Source organism: Vigna unguiculata, chromosome 4 (genome assembly GCF_037176805.1).
Source record: "Vigna unguiculata cultivar grain cowpea cultivar isolate G323 ecotype 2 chromosome 4, ASM3717680v1, whole genome shotgun sequence".
NCBI lineage: Eukaryota > Viridiplantae > Streptophyta > Magnoliopsida > Fabales > Fabaceae > Vigna > Vigna unguiculata.
In genome coordinates this window covers 4,768,076-4,791,725 of record NC_140795.1, presented here as the reverse complement: position 1 = coordinate 4,791,725, position 23,650 = coordinate 4,768,076, and the positions used below count along the sequence as shown (strand labels likewise).

Genomic DNA, 23,650 nt, shown 5'->3' with positions numbered 1-23,650 from the left:
TTAATTAATAAATTGGTCACTAATTAATTAAAGACTAATTTAGAAACTAATTTATTTTGGTAGTCAAAATCCAGGTAGCTAATTTTTAGTGACCAATTTATTTTGGTAGCGAAAATCATGGTAGCTAGTTTTAAAGACCAATTTAGTAATCAATTATAATTTTTATTCATAATAATAACTATTTTAGTAACTAATAATTTTTAGTTTTGTAAATTGGTATCTAAATTAGTTATTATAGTTATTAATAATTATTGGTCATTATTTAGAAATTTGTACACACTATTTCCATCAACATACTTAAATTAAAAACTTAAAAATCATCATAGGATAAAAAAAACCACAGATATAATTTTATTTGTACCCTTGATGACTTAAGCAAAAACAATTGAATTAATTTTATTCTAATAAAAAATATCACAAAATATATGTTCACTTTCTTATATGCAAACTTTTTTGTATACATGATGTCAACTTTTTAAAGAGAAAATATTGATTAATTAGAAATCAATCTAACTGTCACCCTTATTTAATTACAGATTCCTTAATTTGTACAAGCAGTAATGGAGACAAATATTACAACAACTGTAAACATGCTTTGAAGAACACGGTTTTGCTTGAAATCTATGGACTTAATCATGTTTTCTTGTGTTATATAACAATATATCATATATAAGTGTAATTAACTCAGAGATACCACTTGTCTCATCTTCTCATTGTCGAGTAACTTAATTTTTCTATAATGTCTTTCAATTTATTTTATACTTTGTACGGTAAATATAAAATATGTTTCATCTTTTTAAGATATGAAATATATTTATTCCTATTGCATATTTTATAGAGAAATGGTAAAAAACTTAGGAGAAGATCTATACCATTTCATAATAGGTGGATGAAAATATTCTTATGACTAAGGATGAAGGGAAAAAAACTCTTTTATTCAAGTGAGAAAAGTGACCGAATGATATTTGAAATAAATTGTTTGTAGCGAAGATACGAAGATATTTTTGTAGATCATAATATGAGATGACACATTTGTTTTGGTATACTTAATAGTTTCATATCGTTTTGGAGTCAAAGCAATAAAGAAAGTTTAAATATCATTTTTTTCCTTTAATCATATGAAACATCATTTAGTCTATATTTATTTTTTATTTGAGATTAAATATAAAAAATCAGTACTGATTTTAATTTGAATTATCTATATGATTATATATATATATATATATATATATATATATATATATATATATATATATATATATATATATATATATAAACAAGACAAGAGAATTGTATACTCTATATTAAATCTTTAACTGTTTAGTTGCATAGTTTTGAAAGATGAATAACTTTTTATAATTCATTTTCATTAGTATGTATATTTTAACGAGCATCTCGTATATTTATGAAAATTTGGATAGTGGTCACTAACAAAAAAAAATGTCTACAACGTCACTCAATTAATGTCTGTTAGAGAAAACACAAATACCAAAAATGACCAATGACATTTTTGTAAATAAAGTGTCAAAAATGACGTTTGTCCAGAACTACACTGACGTCACTTAACATTGATTTCTTTGTTATTTGTGTTCAAAAGTCTCGATTGTTTAGAAGTGTGGAACTTTTCTCTTGTAGCTTATCTTGAGAGTTAGGTCTTAAGTGAAAAATCACCATAGTTTCTTATCTCTTGGTACTTAAGCACGCAAATTTCTTTTTAATTTCTAATTCCTTTTTAGGTATATTGGTTTGCTTTCAAGAGAAGTTAAACCTAACATAGATCAAACCAAAAGTCATCCAAGAAACCCTCAAACATTCAAATAAGAACCAACAAAGAAGCTTCCTACAATTTAAATTAAAGCATAAAGAAAAAGAGTTATATATGTACACTATGAAATCATTATTATAAAAATGAAAAGAATATTTTATTCGATGGGTATAAAATATACATAGATGTAGCATTTATTTAAACATCAAACTAAAAATGTTTAACGGATTTTTGCAATAATTTTTTTTAATGTTTCAAAATTCTCTTAAAAAATTGAAATCTAAATGATTTTTTAATTGTAGTTAGCTGACATTCTACATACTTACTTAAATTGGTGTCCTACGTAACAAACTATGCAATAAATAAATAATTTTCACGTAAAAAATCTGTAATCCATATCATAGTTTTAGTTATACTGATTTAAAATAATTAACCTCTTATGATAATTACTAACAACTTAACGATGAGTTGATGAATCAGCCCTCGAAGTTCTAAAAACGAATTGATAAATGCATTATTTTTTAAAATTTTGATTTCATTGTGCACAGAAAAGGACATTATCGTGTTCTAATCCACTTTTTGCGTTGTGATATGCTTGACCTAAACGAAAGGATAAAAACCTATTTTCTTATTGTTCTCATTCACCACCTTTTGAATTCGATCAATAATGTGAATAGACTTGGAAAAGTTTGAAGATTTTTTCTATGCTTATCCATTCTAACTCCACCTTAAATAACGATAAAAAGTGACCATGATTCTTTTGTTTCCTTTTATAAAAGAAGAAGAGGTGTTGTTATTTTATAAATGTATGTACAAACTAATAAAAATATATAAGAATAATTGTATGGAACCCTAGAAATGTTTTATGGAAGAGTAAATGGAAAAATTGTACTATTTTTATAGGTTCAAAATTACAACTTATTCATTTTGCCGAGACTTAAAACATACTATTTTATTATCATTATTTAAAATTTTCATCCTTATGTTACTAATTATAAAATGTAAAGTAGAAGTGACTCTTGTAGCACTCGATTTATAATGATTCTTTTATTAATTATTTTTACACTAAAATGATTTAATTGATATCACTACTAAAAATTTTCATATTACATTGCAATTTTCTTGCAAATTTGTTAAAAAAACTTGTAAGAAAAGACTTTTTCTTGCTATTTTTTCTAATAATTTTAATTGACAAGTAATTCCTTCGTGGATAATTATTTCCTACAAAATTTGTTGCGAAAAATGTTTTATACAAAATATTTTGCAAAACAATTGGTAGCAATTTCTCCGCGAATTTTTTTCGTAATAAAATTTATAAATATCTCCTAAAAGAAATTCAAAATAAAATTCTCATGAAATATGAGTTTATTGACAAATATTTAGAAAGGATAAAAACATATTAATGACAAAAGACTTTTATGGTATGTTCGGTTAGAAGGTAGGAAAATGAAATAGAGTGTGAAAAAGAAAAGAAAAAGGAGGAAAAAAAAGAGGGGAAAAAAAAGAATAAAATAAAAAGAAAATAGCATTTGTTTATTTACGGAGAAAGTTGAGTAGAATGAATAAAATTTGTTACTTTCAAACACAATAAGTAAATAAATTAATTGAAATTAAGTAATCAAACAATTAAAAACCTATCCATGCATTTATTATTTATTTTTTATGAACGAAATAAATTTTTAAATTAAGGTTTTATCTTTGTCTAATATATTTATATTTTAATATAAATTATAAAACACTTTTTATAAAATTATCATTTCTTTTCTAAAAGTATTTGAGTTACTAAAATTAATATAACAGTATCACTTTTTGAAATAAAAATTATCTAACCCTATCTTGGGAGAGAGATATAAGAGAAGGACAATTTTAGGAAATAAAACATGTTTTTTGCAATATTTATTCTTTTTGTTCTTTGTTTTAGTGAAAAACAAAACATGAACCCAATAAAAATGTATATCTTTTGTTGCGACTTTCTTTACTATCAAATAAAGAAAATACTTTCCTTTTAACATTTTCTTGCATCAACTATTTTTCAGTCTATTTCCTACTTAAATGAACAACCTTTCAATTCAAACTAACATACCATATAAGAAAAATAGTAGATTCATTGCTACTACTAAATTGTATTTTTTTTAATTTTGATTAATTAAGTTTCATAAAAAATAATTAAAAATAAAACAAAATCATTTGATAAAAACATAATAAGTACATTTATATTCAAAATTAGACTTTTAAATTAAAAGTATACTATCAATTTTCAAACTTAAAAGCATAATATATTTTCTTTCAAATTATTATTTAGTATTTGTTTCATTTTAAGTCCTTCAAAGTTTATATTACATTTTCTTTAATATTTAAATGCATTAAAAATATACTATCAATTAAATTTCAAACTTAAAAGCATAATATTTTTTTTTTCAAATTATTATTTATTATTCATGCTATATAGATGAACATAACTAAAATGATAGTTCTGTTGACATGGCACGTAATGTGACATGTATATCTTTTACATGTTTGTAACTTTATATAGGAACCAAATTTAAATATGATTGATGTTAATATTTAATTTTTAAATAAAATTTTCTCTTTGTTTCCTTTTATTTAAATAAGACATTCTTGGTATTCATCTTCTTCAAATGCATTTCTCTGTCCTTTTTTCATTCCTTCTTTCTTTTTCTTCCATTTTCCACCTTTTTTTTCATCTTTCATATATTTTTTTCTTTCTCAAATATCAGAAAAATACACTTTTAATAACCTCCTAAATTTAAAATACCCATATTCTTTAATCTCATTCTTTCTTTTTCTTTGCCTCCTCTTTTAATCACAAGGCTAAGTATTATTCTCCATCATTTAATTATTTACTTAATATATTATCATTATCACCAACTATTATATCTCCCTAAAAAAAAGTTAGAGAAGAGAAAGAAAACGAGAAACTATCATAAACTACCTAAAAAAAGTTAGAGAAGAAAAAGAAAAGGGGATACAAAAGAAGATAATGGAAATCAAGAAGAAGAAAACGAAAATGAAGAAAAGAACAAAACGGGAAAAAATAGATGAAGAATACAAAGAAGGAAAAGGAAGAAAATGAAAAAAAAAAAAAGAGAAAAAAAACCTTATTTCAAAATGAAGACAATTTTATTATATATATATATATATATATATATATATATATATATATATATATATATATATATATATATATATAAAATTTGTGTTGAGAGAGTGTTTTAAAGAAGAATACCTCTTAAAAAAACAAATGATAATAATCATTCAAATTAAAAAGAATTTGTTTCTATCCGTTTGGTGAGAAATGGGCAGAAAAGGTTGAAAAAAAGTGCTGGAAATGAACGTAGAACTTTGACATGTGATCTTATTCTCAAAGAGAATGATTATTAAGTTTTTACACTTAAATATATTTTTATTCTTTAGTACTGATTTTGCTCTTTATATTTTTTTTTCTATTTTTTTAAAATTATTGGTTTAGTCCTTACAAAATGTATGAATCATAATCTTTGCAAAATATTTTTATTTGTTTTCTAAAATTTAAAATCCCTAAGTGAGAATGTATTAGAACTCTAGTAAACACCATTTTAAATAATTACTTTACTTTTTTTTTCAACACAACAAATATCACATGATATATTAGAAAAAAAAAACAATGATTTTTAATTGAGGAATTAAAAACAGAAAAAAAAAACACATTTACTTTTGAGGAACTAAAACTTATCTGTGCCTAAGTTTGTGTGATTATAGAGAAAACAATTGTTAGAAAACCAAACATTAAGTTAAACATTTGAAGAATTAGTCTTCAGTTGAAAAATACATATGATATGGTTGAGTGGTGCGTGTTGACTTACAGGTAATTTTTTCTTAATTAACACAGACATGGAAAATGAACATATCCATGATCATAGAAAAATTTCTTATTCAAAAATATCGAAACATGGTCCCTATGACAGCAAGGTACGAAGATGCTTTGTTTAAGCATTATTAAAAAACAGCAAAACTCTTGTTTCGAAGGCCTTTGAAGGATCGTGAATCATGCAGGATCATATTATTATTGTCTTGTTGGTTTCAACTCCAACCAAACCCTAACACAGAGAGATTGAAGCCTTTGTAGCAAAGAGAAAAAGTAAACCTAGGTTTTGTAGCCCTAACATGTGGATCAAAGTGGTTGGCTTGTATTAATATATGATATCCCTAAGCTCTTGGATAAATGTTTTTGCCTGTTTTAAGGAGACATCCACCATGTTTCCTACTAATGTTTACTATTATATTTCAAAGATTTGATGCTGTTCATGATTTGGTTATTCCACTATTTATTTACATCTTGTATAATACTTCTCAAACTTTTTTAATTATACTTAAGAACGCGTTTTTTTTATCTTTTATATATATATATATATATATTTATATATGTTTTAAGTATTTGAATTTTGACACAAAATCGAAATTTGCCTCTCTCTAAAACTTTGATACATTTTAGTTTCAAATTTTGAAAATGAATGAATATAGTCTGGCATTTAAATTATTTACACCGTTTGTTACATTCTTTCTTCAATGTTAGCTGAAAAATATGTTTGATACATCAAAAACATTTAATGTAATTGACTTAAAAGGACTATATTAATTCATTTTTAAAATTTTGAAACTATAAAATATATTAAAATTTTGAACAATTACGAATTCCAATTTCACATCAAAATTCAAGAACTAAAAACATATTTTAACCCTTTCATATTTTATTCACTAATGTAAAAGAGATCTTTTACTTGAATTATTTTATCAAATTATAAGTCACCCGATTTAAGAAAAAAAATAGTACATTTATCATACAAACTTAAATTGATGTAAAATTTACTTGACACAATAGTAATTAACAGCCAAGATTTAAGATTTGGTAAACTCTACCTAAGAACAACTAATTAATATGTATGAAAGTGCAATTCCTAAAATAAATAAGGATAAATATGTAGGTTAAATATTAACTTTTTAAAAGTTTTTTTGTTTCCAATAGTAATGCGCATTTAGTTTTACTTTAAATAGTATATTTTCTTAATGTAAGGAAAAGATGTTGTAATGTAACTCAACAATTACACTATCTCAATATAGACCGTGGTTCTTTCAAGGAATTGTAGTTTATGGTTAGATATATTACGATTTTAATTCAACTGTAATTTATCTTCTTTGTAGTAATTTCAAAAATATCATTGTTTCAGCATAACCTACATTTTTATTATTTGTAGTCTATCAGAATAATTATTTCATATATTTACATTAATATTTATTTACATTACATGTAATGTTATAAATTTAATATACTTTATAATGACAGAAACTTTCTTGAAACAAAGTATACATACATGAGATTTTTTCCTATTACCACAACTAACATGAAATCATATTCAGAAATGAAAAACATATGAACAGAATGTGAAATATGTATTACTCATATTTTTCCCTTAATAATATTTTGGAGCTTTTATCCTTTTTAAATCAGGTGAAAATAGTTTGTATATTTCTTCATGTAACTCCATGTACCAATGCATGTTTTATAAACCTTCATCTCAAAAAAATAAAAAATTGTCTCTTTATATTATTTTTTCAATTTTTAGTTCTTTAATCAACTTTTTTGTATATCATATATGTATTGCACAAATATTTGTAATATCGATGAAATATATGCATGGATATGGAATATAAAAATCGGAAAATATTCATATTGATACTTAATTGAAAACTATAATATAAAGATAATTCAGATTCTATGGGCTTTGAACACTAGTATTGAGCAACACATTGAATACGGGCCCATAAAAATCGTAGGTAGTGTACATAGCAATATTACTGTTTTATTGGAGTAAAATCCAATTTTTGTTCCTATATCTTTTTTCTTGCTGTATGCTGTATGTCATGACACAGTCATTACAAATCAACAACAAAAAGGTTAAGTTATTCACTCTAAAACATTTCTAATCGATTGCGTTAACAATTATAATCAATGGCATTCATTGTCTACCACAAAGTCATCACACACATCATTAAGATATAAATATTATAACGACTTTTAGAAAATCATATTAAGTTCAAACTAGGAGATCAACATTTATTATATATCTCTTCGTTGTCTCATAAATTATATCCACCCTATCATAGATTACATCGCCATAAATATTTCTGTCCACGACTATTATGGATAAAATTCCAAATCAATTGATATCTGCGATTATCTATTATTATTTATAGGTAATATATATTTTAACACTCGTTTATAAATATGTTAAGTAAGGTTATTATATTATATACTATTTGTATTTGTATGTATTTGTTATGTACAAATAATTAAAATTAAAATTTTATTTAGTTAAATTAAATTAATATTTTATTAAATTTAATTTATATTTAATTGAATTTACATTATATTTCATATTTTCTTTTAACTTTATTTTAAAAAAAATTATAAAATATCCATTTTCTAATATACCTGCATGTATTCATGGATACCCGTGAATTTTAAACAATCAACGAGTATTCTTTGAATGGGTATTCAACAAGTAATGAAATGGGTAACAAGTTGAATTTTTTTGTTGTGGGTCGGGTAGTGGATAAACATTATTTGTGTCCGACCCAACTTGTTATCATCCCTAATCACACTTATCAATCTCACTACACCAAGTGATATCTTATATATCTTATGTAGTATTAATGACTCTTTATCTCCAATTAGATTATAGAAAAATATAAATTAAATTAAATATAAATTAATTTATTTTTAATTAACTTTAATCTAATAAAATATAATTTCAATTAAATTTAACTTAATAAAATATAAATTAAATTTTATGTTTATTTTTTTGTGAGTAATAGATACCACATAAATGTAACATCTCATTTAATAGAGTAAATCTACTAAAGGATAATATCATATATTTAATATTTCAAGTAGATGGCCATACCCTATGAGTTCTTATTATAGTTATCAAAGACATAAACATAAAATTGGTTTACTGTCACAATCTAAAACTCTAGCCAAAAAATGGCAAAAGATGAACCTTACAAGAATTTTTTGAAAGATACAACTTAGCAATGAAAGCACAACTAAAGAACTAAACAATTGCATTGTCGCAAAGGGGGCTAACACCTAAGTTCTCATATGCTGACACAAAAGAGGGTAAGCAAATATAAGAACAAATGTTCTATTAATCATGAAGCAAATCATATTAGGAAGTTAAGTAATTCATACCATTATAAGCAACGAGCCATATCGTAAAAAACTCATTAGACTTAATTATCCAAATAACAAACATTGAGGTATAACTACTAGGAAGTTGTGGCACTTGTGATGGATAACCTCCACCCACAAGGTTAATCTTATAGAGGTTCTTAGAATTACGAATGGTTCTTCCAACCACGATCCATTACCACTTTCAACTCCTAATTTATTATCCTCTACATGAGTTTGAATTATTAGTATATAGTGTCAAGATAAACTTCCAAATTATAAGTCCCCGTATCAATGCACACCAAAGTAAACATATTTTAAAAGGATTTTCCCATGAAAATTCATTAATTATTCTCAATTCACACTTTCATACATCATTGTATTCCAAAAGTTCATATCATCCCCATACATTCACATAATCCTAAGTAATTTACATAATAACTTAACAAGACATATGGAGATTGCTTGGCTGTTTTAAAAAAATAAAACTGCAACTTATACAAAGCTTCAAAAATTATGTTCTAACATTCAAATGAAGCATAATTGAATTAAGAACTCAATTTAAAAAGAATCAATCAATCTAATTGAGTACCTATAGAAAAAGTTATACACTAAATAAATGATAAAGGTCAAAGCTGCCAACAACCTAATCTACGAGAACCTTACAAGAAAAAATGCTCTCATTGTAGAGTTTCAAACAAAGATCACACCCGTCAGAACAAAACATCATGTGTTTAGGACCTATTGTAAAAAAAAAACAGCTCAATCCAACGATTAATAAAGCGGAAATTCAAAATTTCTTGAGATGATTAAGAGTTGGAAAGCCCAACTCACCTAGCGAATTGGGCTAGCCCAATGATTTGACAAAGAAACTCAAATTATGCGATTTGACAACGTCAAATGAAACTAAAACTCATTTTAAACCTCATATAAGTCATAAATATTTTCAATTCTACCTTACCGCCTCAATTTTCATTAAATTTATCTTATATCATATACATCTAACAAAACTTTCAAATTTTTCTAACCTGTACATACCCAAACATAAAATTAGAGATTTTTCTTGCACACCCAGAAAGAATTACATCAATCTATTAATTTGAGTTACCAAACACAGCATCAACATACAACCATACATTCGTACAAAATCATCATGTAAAAATTAAAGTTTAGTTTTCCTCGCATATTAAAAAAACAAATTTACGTATTTATATTTATATTTATAAAAATAGAAAACTAAATCGTTTGAATGTTATTTATGTTTACAAAAATAGAAGAGTAAATTAATTTAAAGTTGAATGACAAATTAATTCCAATTTCACTGGTTAATGACAAAAAAAGTTTAGCCTTTAAAAAATAAATCCCAACATCTTAATTAGTCCGGTTAATTTTTTGAAATTTTTTCTCTATTTTCTTGGTCGAATCCTAGCAATTTGAAATGGTAACGGTGTGTGTGTGATGCCAATGTTATTGGTGTGAACATTTAGTACTTCAGTTTCAGTTTCACTTTCTCCTATCCTATCCCAACTTTCAGGTTCTAGGTTTTAATGGCGGAGCCACTGCGGTCGACGGTGACGCCACCGGAAACGACGATATCCGATCTGGACGAGGACTCCATGGTTCACTGCGCCACCTACCTGAGCCTCCGCGACGTTTGCAACTTGGCGATGGCATCCTCTGCTCTCAAACGCCTCGCCTATTCCGATTCCATTTGGCAACGCTTCTTCAGGTCACAATGCCTTCTTTTACATTTCCATTCTTTCAACTCTCTTCGATACTTCTTCCAGTTCGCATTCTGTTATTGAAGTACTGAAATGAAATGGAATGTCGCAGCGAGCAGTGGCATCAGCAGTTTCCATCGCATTCGAGCGGAAACGGAGCGAGGGAGGTGTATCTGGCCAGATACGCCGCGTTGCGACAATTCAAGTTTCTCGATCCCTTCCTTCTCGAGTTTCGTGAACAGGCTAAGCCTTGCAACCACTTGCTCCTCCGCAAAAATAGTCTTTTCTTCTCACAGGTTAGTTTGTGTATCAAAATTGATTTTGAATGTATTGATTAAAGGCTTAATTTAATTACTCATTTGATTCTTGTATTTGCTCAACTTTTAATTCGTTTTAGTTGTCTTCCAAAATTATGGGGACTAATAACAACATACAATTTTTTTTAATGCAATGAAATATATTATATCACCCTAAAAGTATCCTAAATTTAGTAAAATTTCTCTAAAAGTTAATGGCTATCTCACCTATGAAGACAAGTAAAATTCTAGGGATGGGTCAAATAGGTAATTCTTCATCAATCATTATTGAGAACCTGTCCAATAATTGACTAAGGGTCTTAATTGACTAAGAAGCCTCTAACATGTGCAATAACATGGGCAAGTGAAAGAGAAGAATGTTGATACAAAAGTGCAGAAGAACTTCCTAAAGAGTAATAGAAGATTTCTGAGAGATTTGTCTTTGGACAATGTCTTAGAGATGTTTCAAAAAGAGTATCACAATAAGACAATAATTCGGCTCTGGCAAGTTGGATGACATGGGGAGTGTTTTGAAAAAAACAAAAAGAAAAAATAAAGATAGACGGGTTGCTAAGGGCTATAGACAAGGAGAAGAAATAAACTATGATGAGACTTGTGTACGAGTAGCAAGGGTTAAGCTATAACATCTATAATGAATTTTAAGCTTTTCCAAACAAACAAAATAGATATGAAGAGTGCTTTCTTCAATTTTTTTTATTAAGGAAGCAAACACCAAAATCTTGTTATGAAAGACTTAGTCACTTACTTATCCAAAATAGTTTTAAAAGAGATAACGTTGACCCAACTATTTGTTAATAAATCTAATAGTGATATGTTTTTTGTCAAAATATATGTTGATGATATCATCTTTGGATCTACTAATCCTCCTAATCCTCTCTTGTGCAAGCAAGAAATTTCATAAGGTAATGCAACAGGAGTTTGGAATGTCAATTATGGGTGAACTAACTTTCTTTCATGGTCTACAAATCAAACAAGTTAAACATGACTTTTTTATACACAATCCAAATACTACGACTACAAAGAATCAACAAAACCTATGGCTACTAATTGTTACCTAGATGTTGATGAAAAAGGTAAATTTGTAGATCAAACAATATACCGAAGTATGATTGGATCACTCTTACAAACAATATTCAGAAGTATGATTGGATCACTCTTGTATTTAATTGCAAGAACCCATGATATTATGCATAATGTTTGTGTATGTGCTAGATTTCAACATGCTCATCAAAAATCTCATTTGTATGTGGTTAAAAGGATTCTTAAATATCTAAAAGGGACTAAAAATCTTGGATTATGATATCCCAAAGGATCTACAATTAACCTAGTAGGCTTTAGTGATTCTGATTTTGGTGTTTGCAAACTAGATAGAAAAATGATTAATGACACATGTTATTTATTGGGATGTTCTTTAGTATTCTGGAATTCTAGAAAACAAGTTTGTGTCCACAATTGAAGCAAAATATATAGCAACAGGAAGTTGTTGTGCACAATCCTTATGTATAAAACATCAATTAGAGGATTTTGATATATGTTTGGACCAAATTCCATTGAAATGTGATAACACTAGTACCATTTATCTAACCAAAAATCCTATCATGCATTCAAAGACTAAACAAATAGGTTATGTAGCCAAAGGTGATTGTAAAATTGAATACATAGATACTTAAATTAATTATTACACTTTCACTTCATCATTATCTAAAGAATGATTCTATACTCATGTTAGGAAGGGCAAACAATATCCAAAAGTGACTTGGGGATTCTCGATATTGTTTGCACTTCCTAACATGTGTATATAATCTTTCTTTAGATAATGGTTTTGGTGAAGATGTCTGCTAATTGATTTAAAGTATTTATGTATTCAATTTTACAATCACATTTGGCTACATCATCCCTAATAAAGTGAAGCATAATCTATGCATGTTTAGTCTCTAAATGCATGATGGGATTTTTGGTTAGATTAACGTTCCTAGTGCTATCATATTTCAATGGAATTTGGTTCAGAAATATATTAAAATCCTCTAATTGATGTTTTATCCATATGAATTGTGGACAACAACTTCCTCTCATTATATATTATGCTTCAGTTGTGGATAAGACTACAAAAGCTTGTTTTTTTAGAATTCTTGGATACTAAAGAACATCCCAATGAATGACATGTGCCATTAGATTTTCTATCTAGTTTACAACCACCAAAATGATAATCATTATAGCCTACAGATCCTTTAAGATACCATAATTCAAGTTTTTTGGTTCCTTTTGTATATTTAAGAATCCTTTTAACAACATACAGATGAGATTCTTTAGGAGCATATTGAAATCTACACATACATTATGCATAATACCAGGACGACTTATAGTTAAATACATATCATGCATAATACCAAAACGACTTATAGTTAAATACATGAGTGATCCAATCATACCCCTGTATTTTGTTTGATCTATAAATTTACCTTTTTCATCAACATCCAGGTAACAATTAGTAGCCATAGGTGTTGTTGATTCTTTGCAACTGTCCATGCAAAATCCTTTTAACAGTTCTGTGCAGTATTTGGATTGATATATAAAAATGCCATGTTTGATTTGTAGACCAAGAAAGAAAGTTAGTTCACCCATTATTGACATTTCAAACTTATGTTAGAAAATTCCTTGCACAAGAGAGGATTAGTAGATCCAAATATGATATCATCATACATTTGGACAAGAGGGTATTGAATTGATTGTTAAAATTGAATTTTAACATTTTTGAAAGTTTTTAATTGGAAGGATTTTAAGTGTAGTGTTTAGTAGTCTTTAACCGTAGCAACAAAATTAAAACTGAAGAAAATATCAAAGAATCACATTTTTTTTATACTAGTTTGATTCTTCCAAAATCGAAATCGAATTTAATCCAAGTAACCTTAGATGAATTTTTTACTAATTCATGATAAAAGTCTGATTACAAGATTCTCCCATGCAACTAGATCAAGGACAAAACAATTTCCTCTTGAAACACACTTCAAGAGAGAAGAAAAGAAAATTACAAGGTAATAAGTACAATGAATTACCTACAATATCACACCAAACACTGGTACAAGAATTCAAAAATACAAGAAAAGTACAGGAAAAATATCACCTGTACTGTGATTGATTTACAATGAGAAACCTATAATATTGAACATTCTACCTCGATGAATTTTGAGAAAATAAAAATTGATTTTTACAGCATTACACTCATATATCTCACTTTCGCACTTTCTAATCTCTAGAAAAGAAAATCTGTATCTTCAATTTGAGGAACGGAGTGCTTTTAAAGAAATTTTGTTGTAACATACTATTATAATGGATTAATATTTAAGGATCACCGATTAAATTGTTCATTTCAAAACCAAAAACTAGTTCAGTTAGATATTAATCGATTAATACTTAAACTAATTGATTATTTGCATAATGACAAGTTCTAAGAAATGCTTGTAATAATCGAATATCCCTTCATCTAATCAATTAAATGCAAATTTGATTATCTCTAGTTTTACTTAGATTTAATTGATTATAATTAATAAATTATTTGCACATATAAGAAAATTTTCTTAGCTCAAATATAATTGTTTATATTTTATCCTAATTGATTATTTTTATTATCAGATTAAAAACACAAGTCCTGACTTAACATAGTTGATTATGTAGTAAAGCTAATCTATTATTTTGATTATGAAAACATTTTTGTCTTCTCAGAAACACTTTAGGAGATAGTTCAAACTTTACAAATATTAAACTACCCTAATAACTATTTGTAGAAACTCTTATGAATACTTGGGGTGAGGACATCATCAAAAACTTCAGATCTCATGTATCACCAACATTAAACACAAAGATTGTGTAGGTATACTGACCAAATGAGTAGCTAAATTTGTCAGGAGATTGATTTTGCTTTAAATTGGTTTTGAAGTAAAGTGATTTATGTTTGAATGTTTTTATATTTTAAACATAAGTTAGTAAAATAAAGTTTAGTGGTTTTGTCTATCCAAAGCACAAGCTACCTAGTGTACTCAATTAATTTCTTTATACCGAATTGATTCCTTAATGTGGAATACTTGTGAAAACTTACCTCAAATTATGCTTAGATATTTCTGAGTGAATGAAACTTGTGTAGTTTTAGTTCAAGAATTGAGCATTTTCTGATGTTTGCTTCTTAACAATTTTGCTCTCTGATGATTTCTCGGGTGTGGTGTGGTGTGGTGCGGTGCACAGGGTTCACTTGTGAAAATGATGGATTTGGATGGCTATCTGAAAGGAACAACAGATTTTTTCCACACCCTAAGTGATCATAAAGCAAGAATCACTTGTATGAGGTAACTTAGGTAACCTTTGTTGCTGTTACTTTGTAGTTTTTGTATTAGGCTCGTTAGATGTTTAAATTAATTTCTATCATTGCAGAAGGTCCATTTCCTTGTAAATTAATTACCTTCTCGCTTTCCTTCTTCTTAATTTGGTGTCATAAATACTGTCATATACATGCTGGTGGTTCAATTATTTTCCTTTTCTTTCTACTTTTGGTGAATTAGCGTATTTTTTGGAGCCTAGAATAAGAGAGACTAGGATTTTTAAGAACCAATTTGGTTTTATGCCTGGAAAGTCTACAACAAAAGTTTTTCTTATCTAATGAAGATGATGGGTTGTTACTGTACGAAAAAGGAAACTTATATTTAGTTTTAGGAAAGATATATGATTAAGTGTGAAGGGAAATATTGTCGAGAATTGATAGGGAGTTGGGTTTTAAGGGTGGCCAAAGTTCCACAAGGTGAGGTCGACTCCATGAATCACTTGATGCTCTTCAGCTTAGAGAAGATGACAGAGATTGTAGAAAACATGACAAAATCAGTTAAGGTGATTTGGACATGTGCATATAAGGGAACTGAAATCACCTGTGAAGAGAGTAGATTGTAGGTTGGGCATTGGAGGAAATTGGTAAGAGGTATCTTACAGTGAATAGTATCTCCTAGATTATGGTCTTCTACAGAACCTGGTATTCATTTAGCTGATCTCACCTAGTGAGATATGACTGTAGTTGTTAGTAAATTAGCTGTACTTGCTTCATAAAATAATTTGAATGGTTTGTTGTTTAGTAACAATATTCCAAGAATTATCATCTGTTATTTTGATTTTCGAAGTTAGATATTTTTCCCTTCTAGAAACTAAATTTCCTTGGAATTTGGGGAGAATTGGCTTAAGCTGATCTAAAATAATCAAACTGCAGGTTGTTTCCCCTTAATGAAGTGACTTCATTATTTCGAGGCAAAACACTAGAGGAGCAAAGTGTTTTAGTTACCTCCAGCTGCGATCACTCCATTCGCCTGTGGTGGAAGGTATCACATAGTTTAAGCCACATTTTAGAGACCCCCAAATGTATGTCAAGTCAACGTTCTTATTCCTATTATTCCACATGCTTGGGGTGTTCCCATTAGGAAAGGAGAATGGAGAGTGAAAAATGAAAGGATGGAAATATTATAATTTTCTCTTATAATGCTTAATAAAGAAGTTGAATGGTGATATCTGTGGTAAGTATATATATCCATCTTTATTTGTATCTGTGGGATCAAAAGTAAAGTAAATATAAACAAAGACTTGAAGTTGTTTTATGTTACAATTCAATTTTCTGTCCCTTGTGTTGTATTTCTAGTATGTTCTGGATTCTACCAATGAACAAAGTAACACAATTTGAACACTTATGCTTGCTCCCAGAAACACTTTCTTTTTGTCAAATTTCTCTTGGATTCACTTTAGCAAGATGAACCTTGACACTACCAAGGCAAGTTATTCTTATTCTTTTTGTCTTGTCTATTTTTACACTGATAGTGTTTTTCATCTTTTCCTTGTAGGGTTCAAGCCTGAGGTGCTTTAGAGGCCACAACGGTCCTGTTTTGTCATTGTCAAATGAATTATTGGGTGAGGATAGCAGCAAAGTTTTAGCAAGTGGAGGAGAAGATGGTACTGTTCGACTATGGTCTCTTAGCTCGAGTGGTGGACGAGGACAACGCGCTTTGAAGGCTACACTTTATGGGCATGAAAAACCTGTAAATATATTGTCCATTGCTGGGTACGAGTTGATATATTTTGGTATTCACTGTTACTATGCTTTTCTTTCCTTGGTTTTGTGTTAGGGTAGTGAACTATGGGGTCCAATGTTGGTAAAGTTAATCAAAGTATGCCAGTAACATGTCATGTCTATTTTTATGCATTTTATTTTTATTTGCATAGAACTTAATTTTTTATATAATTGATATGTATCGTGTTCAGGGAGTTGTAGTTCTTATATCCAGGGGAGGATTGTTGTACAGAAATTCATTTGGATTTACTTTTTGTTTATTTATGTCTTACCTTAAAATATACTTTAATTTAGAGATGCATGGTTGGTTTAAGTTGAATACTGAGGTTTCTTATAATTTTCACCTGTATGTTTTGCCTGATTAACTTGTAGTGATGCAATTCAACTGTGTAACGGTCTTCATATTAGTCACCTTCAGCTATAATGATAGATCCTTCATGCCCTCGTTTTTCAGGCACAAAACTTCACTTTTGGTGACCATCTCAAGAGATTCTAAGGTAATCCTTATATTCCTGTCTTTTATGTTGTCATGTTAATTTACTTGTGTAAAAATTCTCCTCTATTTTGTCTTTGCAGTTTTTTTTCCTTTCATAAACCAGTATTACATGCTAGACAGAAAAAATGTTCAACTAGTTCAAACAGGATGTACTTATCACACCTTAGGAAGAAAACAACAAGATCTTGGTTAGCTTGATTACTTCTAATATTAAAAAAAATATTTAAGTTATGTATTTCAGGTAAGCTTTTTTAAATTTAGTTTTTACAGGAGATACCATTGTATCCATACATGTTGACTGTTATCGTATTCATTTTTGATAAATTTATGACACAATATGTATGTTATGTTTATCCTTTAGGAAACCAAGGTAATTAACAAAGAGATTGCTGCTAGTATATCAAATTCATTGCCTTGGAAAGTTAAACCTCACATTCCAAACCCTTTTTTTCTGCTCAAACCGTGCGAAGAAACCTCTATGTTGCTTTATGCTTTTTTTAAGTTAATCAGGATTTGCTAAAATATGGTCTGTTGACAATTTGAGTTTAAATCCGGTGTGCAATTGGTGATTTTTTGTGTAGTTTACAGTAGCAGTTAGAGAAAAAGTGGCACATTGTTATAGTAACTAAGGTTAGGTTTTAAACCTATAATCCATGTTTTCAGATTTCTTTTTTGAAGTTGACAGTTTTTAAAATAGATGACCCTGTATGGTTCAGTGGTAGTGGTATATATTGTTTAATGAATCAAAATAAAATCTTAATATTTTTTTTTTTGAAATTTGGCTATACTTTTACAATATTGGAGCTTTTAAATCTTAATAGGTGAGGGTATGGGATACTAGTACTGCTACATCATCTGCTGTTCGTGCCTCCTGTTGTGTGGGCATGACTTCTGTTCCTGGTACGCCTGTAAACATGAAATGCCATGAATCACTATTATATGTGGCGGCTGGTTCCTCTGTCACTGCAGTTGATTTAAGGACAATGCAGAAGGTAGTCACCGCAGCTATACATCTACCAAAGTTGTGTTCATTTGATGCGGTTCCTTCAAAATATTTAATATGCACAGGTGGTGATGGCAGGTATGATCAGTTACTATTTCGAGAGAAGAAACTTTGCTGTTGTTGCCAATCATCAAAATTAGTGAATCACTCTTGTCTCTTTAGTTGTTTTTACTCTCTGAAGATCATGGTGAAACATCAAGTTATGTTTTAGTTGGTAGTATGTTCCAATGGACGGCACTGACCACAACTTCAATGCTGCAGGGCAATGCTCTGGGATATCAGGAGAAATCAACAATCATTGAAACCAGAGCCTATAGCTGAGTTGGATGGACATTGTGGACCAGTAACTTCACTATACATGGATTCATACAAAATAGTTACTGGGGGGCCTAAAAATGCTGACGTAAATGTATGGGATGTGGACACGGGTGTACAAACAAATTCCTTGCTTTTCTCTTCATCTGATGGTGCTGTATCTGGCTGTGATGCCATGGCCGTAGATGGGTGTAGAATTACTACTGCTAGCTCTTCTGAAGATTGTGCTGTTGTGTGTTTCAGGGACTTCAACAATGCTACCAATCCTGTTGCAAAACAAGAAAACGAACTGACATCAAAATTTTGGGACTCTATATCTGATGATGACTGAATCTTGGTGGCTCCCAAAATTGTATAGATGAATTTCATTTTCTTTTTCAATTTGGTTAGAAAGTTAGTTTTACACAGGATCTTTATCTTTATACCGAATTATTATTATACACAGTTGAACATGGAAATGTCACATGTGAAGTTGAGATTTTACTTTCAAATGATCTAATATGATACAGTTTTATATCTTTCTATAGTACGAAATAAGATTGGACTCGGAATGATATCATCGCATTTGGTAGTTTGGTATGTGACCAAAATCTTATATGGATATTGCTATATCTAATTCCAGTTTTAGACTCGACATGAACATTTTCTAACGATGCCAGTTCTGTTTGTTACAATTTTTTTTTTCAATCAAATCATCAAATGCGTTTACAAGTCAAACAAATCCTCTTTAAAAATATAAAATTATGAGTAAAGTATGGTTATCCATTTCAAATGTGAGAAAGCTACTGATAATGGCATAAGATAAATATTGTTTGGAATTATTTGTGTTTTTCATTATTAGATTAGAGTTGTGAGTACACTCCATGTCTTTGGTAATGGTTCAAGATAAGTGAAATATAGAAATTCAAGCCCTTTTGGTGGAAAGTCAACTTGGCCAAACCGGTAAATTACACCATAAGAGGGTTCAGTGTTGTTTGCTGAATTACGACAAGCGAATTACTTTCTTTATTCTACAAGGAATTATTAATTTCGCAAAGTAGACTAACATGATAAAAATGACTGAAGTGATTCTCAGAAAATGATTAATTAGTTTATAAAATCTAAAACATTCATACTCCAAAAATAAAGCTTAGTCTTCAAATTGTTTGAATAAAAAAATGTGATTAAATGAGAACTCTTCTTCCCATCACATTAAAAAGTAATTTTAAAATATTTTAATCAATTAAAAACACACCAGTCTATTTTTTTTTTAAAAAACTAATAAGAAATTCAATTAATACCAAATTCTGTCTCTCCATCAGAGTACTATCTTCATCATTCTTCCGAGTCCCTCCCCAAATGGAGCAGTGAGAGTCCACACTTCTCACTCAGCTGTCCTCCACCGTACCATGTGGCCCTCCTCCGCCGTCGGCCTCTGGGGGCTGTTCGTGATCGTGGTTCTGGCGACTGCGTCCTCCGCCGCACCAATCATCGGTCTAGACTCTTTCCTGAGCCAGCAATCCCGCAGCGACCCTCAGGCTTCTAACGACTCCTTCCTCTCCCTGCCCTCCTCCATAAAAGGCCCTCTCTCCCTCCTCTCCGACATCTCCTCCTCCTCCCTCCTCTCCCTCTCCCTCCCCATCTCCCTCTCCCTCCACCTCCTCGGCGACTTCCCCCCCGACGCCCACTCCCTCCTCTCCGACTTCCTCTCCGCCGCCGCCCCCACCGCCTTCCAAGTCATCACCCCCTTCGACTCCCACCCCCTCTCCCACTCCCTCTCCCTCTCCCACACCCTCCACCTCCAAATAACCCCCTCCCGATCCCTCTCCTCCCTCTCCTCTCTCCTCACCCAAACCCTAACCTCAAGCATTCGCTCCACCACTTCCTCTCTCCGTTCCCCTCTCCTCACCATCCCCCACTCCACCATCGATCAAATCATCCAAGACCACTTCCGCAAACAAAACCCCAACCCTAACCCTAACCAAGTCCACCTCTACCTCCTCAACCTCCCTCCCCTCTCCGATCCCAAACCCTACGCCTACACCTACTCCCCCGGAGAATCCTCCCCCGCCTTCACCAAATGCTCCGGCACCTTCTTCACATCCGGAGATCGCTACTTCTGGATCGACCTCCGCGCCGGTCCGGTCGACTACGGCCCCGCAATCTCCGGTGACGGCGTCATCCCCCGCGGCGAGTTTCACCCCCTCGCTGCCGTCCACGGCCGTCCCAAATCCAGCAAGGCCTTCGCCGCCGACCTTGCCTCCCTCATCTGGAGCGCCTACAATGTCTTCCTCGCTCCCTCCCTCCGGATACCTGTTCCGTTCGAGAATTCCCTCACCGTCCAGTTCATCCACATCCACAGCGATTTCGAGAGCACGGGTGGCTCCGGCCTCGATTGGAAATTGATCGAGAATAGCTTTAGGTTTGACACTGATAACAGCAATAATGGATTGCTGTTAGGAGATCAGAGGTTGAGTTTTAAGAATTACGGAATTAGGTTTTCGGAGTGTTCGATTTGCTCGTTTGCTATTGCGAGGTCGATTAATTCGTACACCTCTAGGTTTTTGTTTGATAATTATACTTTGATTGTGAGTGAGTATTTGGATTCGAAACGGTTGCACCAGATTTTGTCTGATTCTGGTGACGAGTTGAGGAAGCTGGCGGGCGTGCCGGAGGAGGATTTTGGTAGGGTTGTGCCTGTGTATGTTTTTGACTTGGATTACACTTCGTTGTTGCTGCTCGACCGGTATCACCAGTCGGTGGCGTTTAAGGACATGGTGATTGCGGTTAGGACGAAGAACACGCAGACTGTGAGTGATTACAGTTGCAATGGAAGGCATGTGTTCACGCAGACCAGGGAGCTTGAGCGCCCGATTGTTGGGTCGATTCTGCAGAGCATGTGGGGGGTGTCGCCGACGCATTTGAATTGGAGCCCCCAGCATAACGAGACTCTGGTGGATTATACATGGAGTATGGGGCAGACGCCTTTCGGGCCGTTTTCTGAGATGTTGAGTTTGTCCTTTGTTCAGAAGGATGCTGCCAGGAGGAATGTTCTGTTGACCTCGCTGAATTACAGCATAACCAGTGCGATTGATGTTCTTCAGAGCATCGAGACTCATGGTGGGGCAAAGAATCTGCTGAAGCAGAAGCAGCATGTGGAGTTTGTCCAGAGGTGGAACTTCTTCAAGTACAAGCTGAACAAGGCTGTTTCTGCGATGTCGCATTTGGATTTTGAGAAGGCTCTGTTTTTCTTGAGGTCTTCTGATCATGATCTCTATGCCATTCATTCCATCGTCTATCATGCCTCGCAGGAAATAGAGGCCTCCCTTGTCTGCTTCGACGATCCTCCCTTTCCCTGGGGTTCCGTGTCAGTTTCTGCCTCCGCTTTCCTTGCTCTCTCTTATGTTTATGCAAGACGGGACAAACTTTTCAGGAACAAAAGGAAGCAATTTTGATGCTCTGACTAGAGGAGGACAGAACGGAAGTTTGTATGATTTTAAGAAAACACAAAAAACAGAACATGTATTCATTGTACAAGAGAGGTATGCTGATGGTTTAAGTATTTAGATTCTTAAACTATTTACTCCAGTTAAACCATACATACGTTTTCCTACGTTTTACGTGCTGTGATCGGTATTGTTTTCTTGAGTTTATCTTCCCTCTCCCTCTTCAGTACTATGGCACTAGTTGATCATTGCTATATAACATATCATTGATATGGGTAATAACAGAACATAAGTAGATTAGACATCCTAGAATTACTTTAAAGAGAATGTAAGAAAAATAGTAACCAGAACAAAAAATGGAGGGGATATCTATCTAAAACAGAGTGAGACCCAGCTTTTTGTGGTTAGTACCAAGGTACATAAAAGAAAAACCCTTTACTTCTTGAAGTAAAACTGCATCAATTTCATAATCTTTTGTTTTTTCGTTCCTTGTTTCATGCTAGACTAGTGTTCGCAACCATCTGGCGCAGTACCTCAAATATTGTCCATGCTGCAGTTGATCACCCCCTTGCTTGCAACATGTCTTTTTGCTTTGAAGTTGTCGAGTGTTGATTGATTTTGCATATACTGGAGAAATTTATATTGTTACTGATGCTTTAGTGATAAGAATTTTGGCTAGCTGTTGCTTAGAAAGTACCGTGTATATCATTGTTCTAATGAATGATTATCTGAATTTCAGACATCCAAAATTCGTGCTTGATGTTTAGTTCTTAACTTTGGATTAATAGATTGAATTTTGTTTATGTCAGTAGAGAATTGAGGAGTGATATTTCATGTGATCAGTGTTTTGATGTTTAGTACTCGTGAGTTATTATGACTTGTAAAAGTTAGAAATGTACACTTATGATTTAGTGTAGTGTCATTCATATATGAATTGTTTATCACATTTCTAACTTCTCATAATAACTGAATGACAAACTGGTGGAAAAATATGTTTTTATAGAAGTTATAAAATCAGGAGGACATTGTACAAAAGGAAGTTACTACTAAGAGAACCAAGTTGTTCACTTTTTACATAGAAGGTGTTGTTTATATTGTATTTACCATATTAAAGTTATTAAAGGTCATAAATACGAAAAATAACTAATCGCTCATTGCAATGGGAACAGTCATTTTATTTATCCATCTCAAATATATGAATGGCTCATTGCATATGTTCAAATAAGGGAAAATTGTATGAAAGTGTAGGATGCCTTGTTCATTTACTTTTTATATTTTATTTTATTTTT

The 23,650-nt window shown here is 31.0% G+C and overlaps 2 protein-coding genes across 5 annotated transcripts; both read left to right on the top strand.

Moving 5' to 3' along the window:
• Positions 1-10,409: 10,409 nt before the first annotated feature.
• Positions 10,410-19,458, top strand: LOC114180955 (ribosome biogenesis protein WDR12 homolog). 2 transcript variants are annotated; one of them, XM_028067251.2, is made up of 8 exons: positions 10,410-10,722; positions 10,827-11,010; positions 15,268-15,368; positions 16,274-16,382; positions 16,896-17,113; positions 17,577-17,619; positions 18,440-18,808; positions 18,883-19,237. In XM_028067251.2, exons 1-8 carry the CDS (start codon positions 10,541-10,543, stop codon positions 18,940-18,942), a joined length of 1,266 nt encoding a protein of 421 aa, XP_027923052.1. In that variant the 5' UTR covers positions 10,410-10,540; the 3' UTR covers positions 18,943-19,237. The 2 variants fall into 2 exon arrangements, with proteins under 2 accessions (XP_027923052.1, XP_027923049.1); XM_028067248.2 differs by having other exon boundaries at positions 10,417-10,722; positions 18,440-18,699; positions 18,883-19,458.
• A 774-nt stretch (positions 19,459-20,232) lies between these two features.
• LOC114182024 (uncharacterized) lies at positions 20,233-23,305 on the top strand. Of its 3 annotated transcripts, none has more exons than XM_085672470.1 (2): positions 20,233-22,457; positions 23,101-23,305. In XM_085672470.1, the coding sequence occupies exon 1, from the start codon at positions 20,325-20,327 to the stop codon at positions 22,368-22,370; it is 2,046 nt and encodes a 681-aa protein (XP_085528596.1). In that variant the 5' UTR covers positions 20,233-20,324; the 3' UTR covers positions 22,371-22,457; positions 23,101-23,305. The 3 variants fall into 3 exon arrangements, with proteins under 3 accessions (XP_085528596.1, XP_085528595.1, XP_027924566.1); XM_085672469.1 differs by lacking the exon at positions 23,101-23,305 and adding an exon at positions 22,870-23,089; XM_028068765.2 differs by lacking the exon at positions 23,101-23,305 and adding an exon at positions 22,865-23,089.
• The last annotated feature ends 345 nt before the right edge of the window (positions 23,306-23,650 follow it).

Bases quoted from the DNA above. Each gene is read 5' to 3' on its own strand.
- LOC114180955 (XM_028067248.2), top strand. From the start codon at position 10,541: ATGGCGGAGCCACTGCGGTCGACGGTGACGCCACCGGAAACGACGATA. The intron at 17,620-18,439 runs GTAATCCTTATA...AAATCTTAATAG, and splicing joins CCATCTCAAGAGATTCTAAG to GTGAGGGTATGGGATACTAG. The intron at 18,700-18,882 runs GTATGATCAGTT...TCAATGCTGCAG, and splicing joins TGCACAGGTGGTGATGGCAG to GGCAATGCTCTGGGATATCA.
- LOC114182024 (XM_085672470.1), top strand. From the start codon at position 20,325: ATGTGGCCCTCCTCCGCCGTCGGCCTCTGGGGGCTGTTCGTGATCGTG.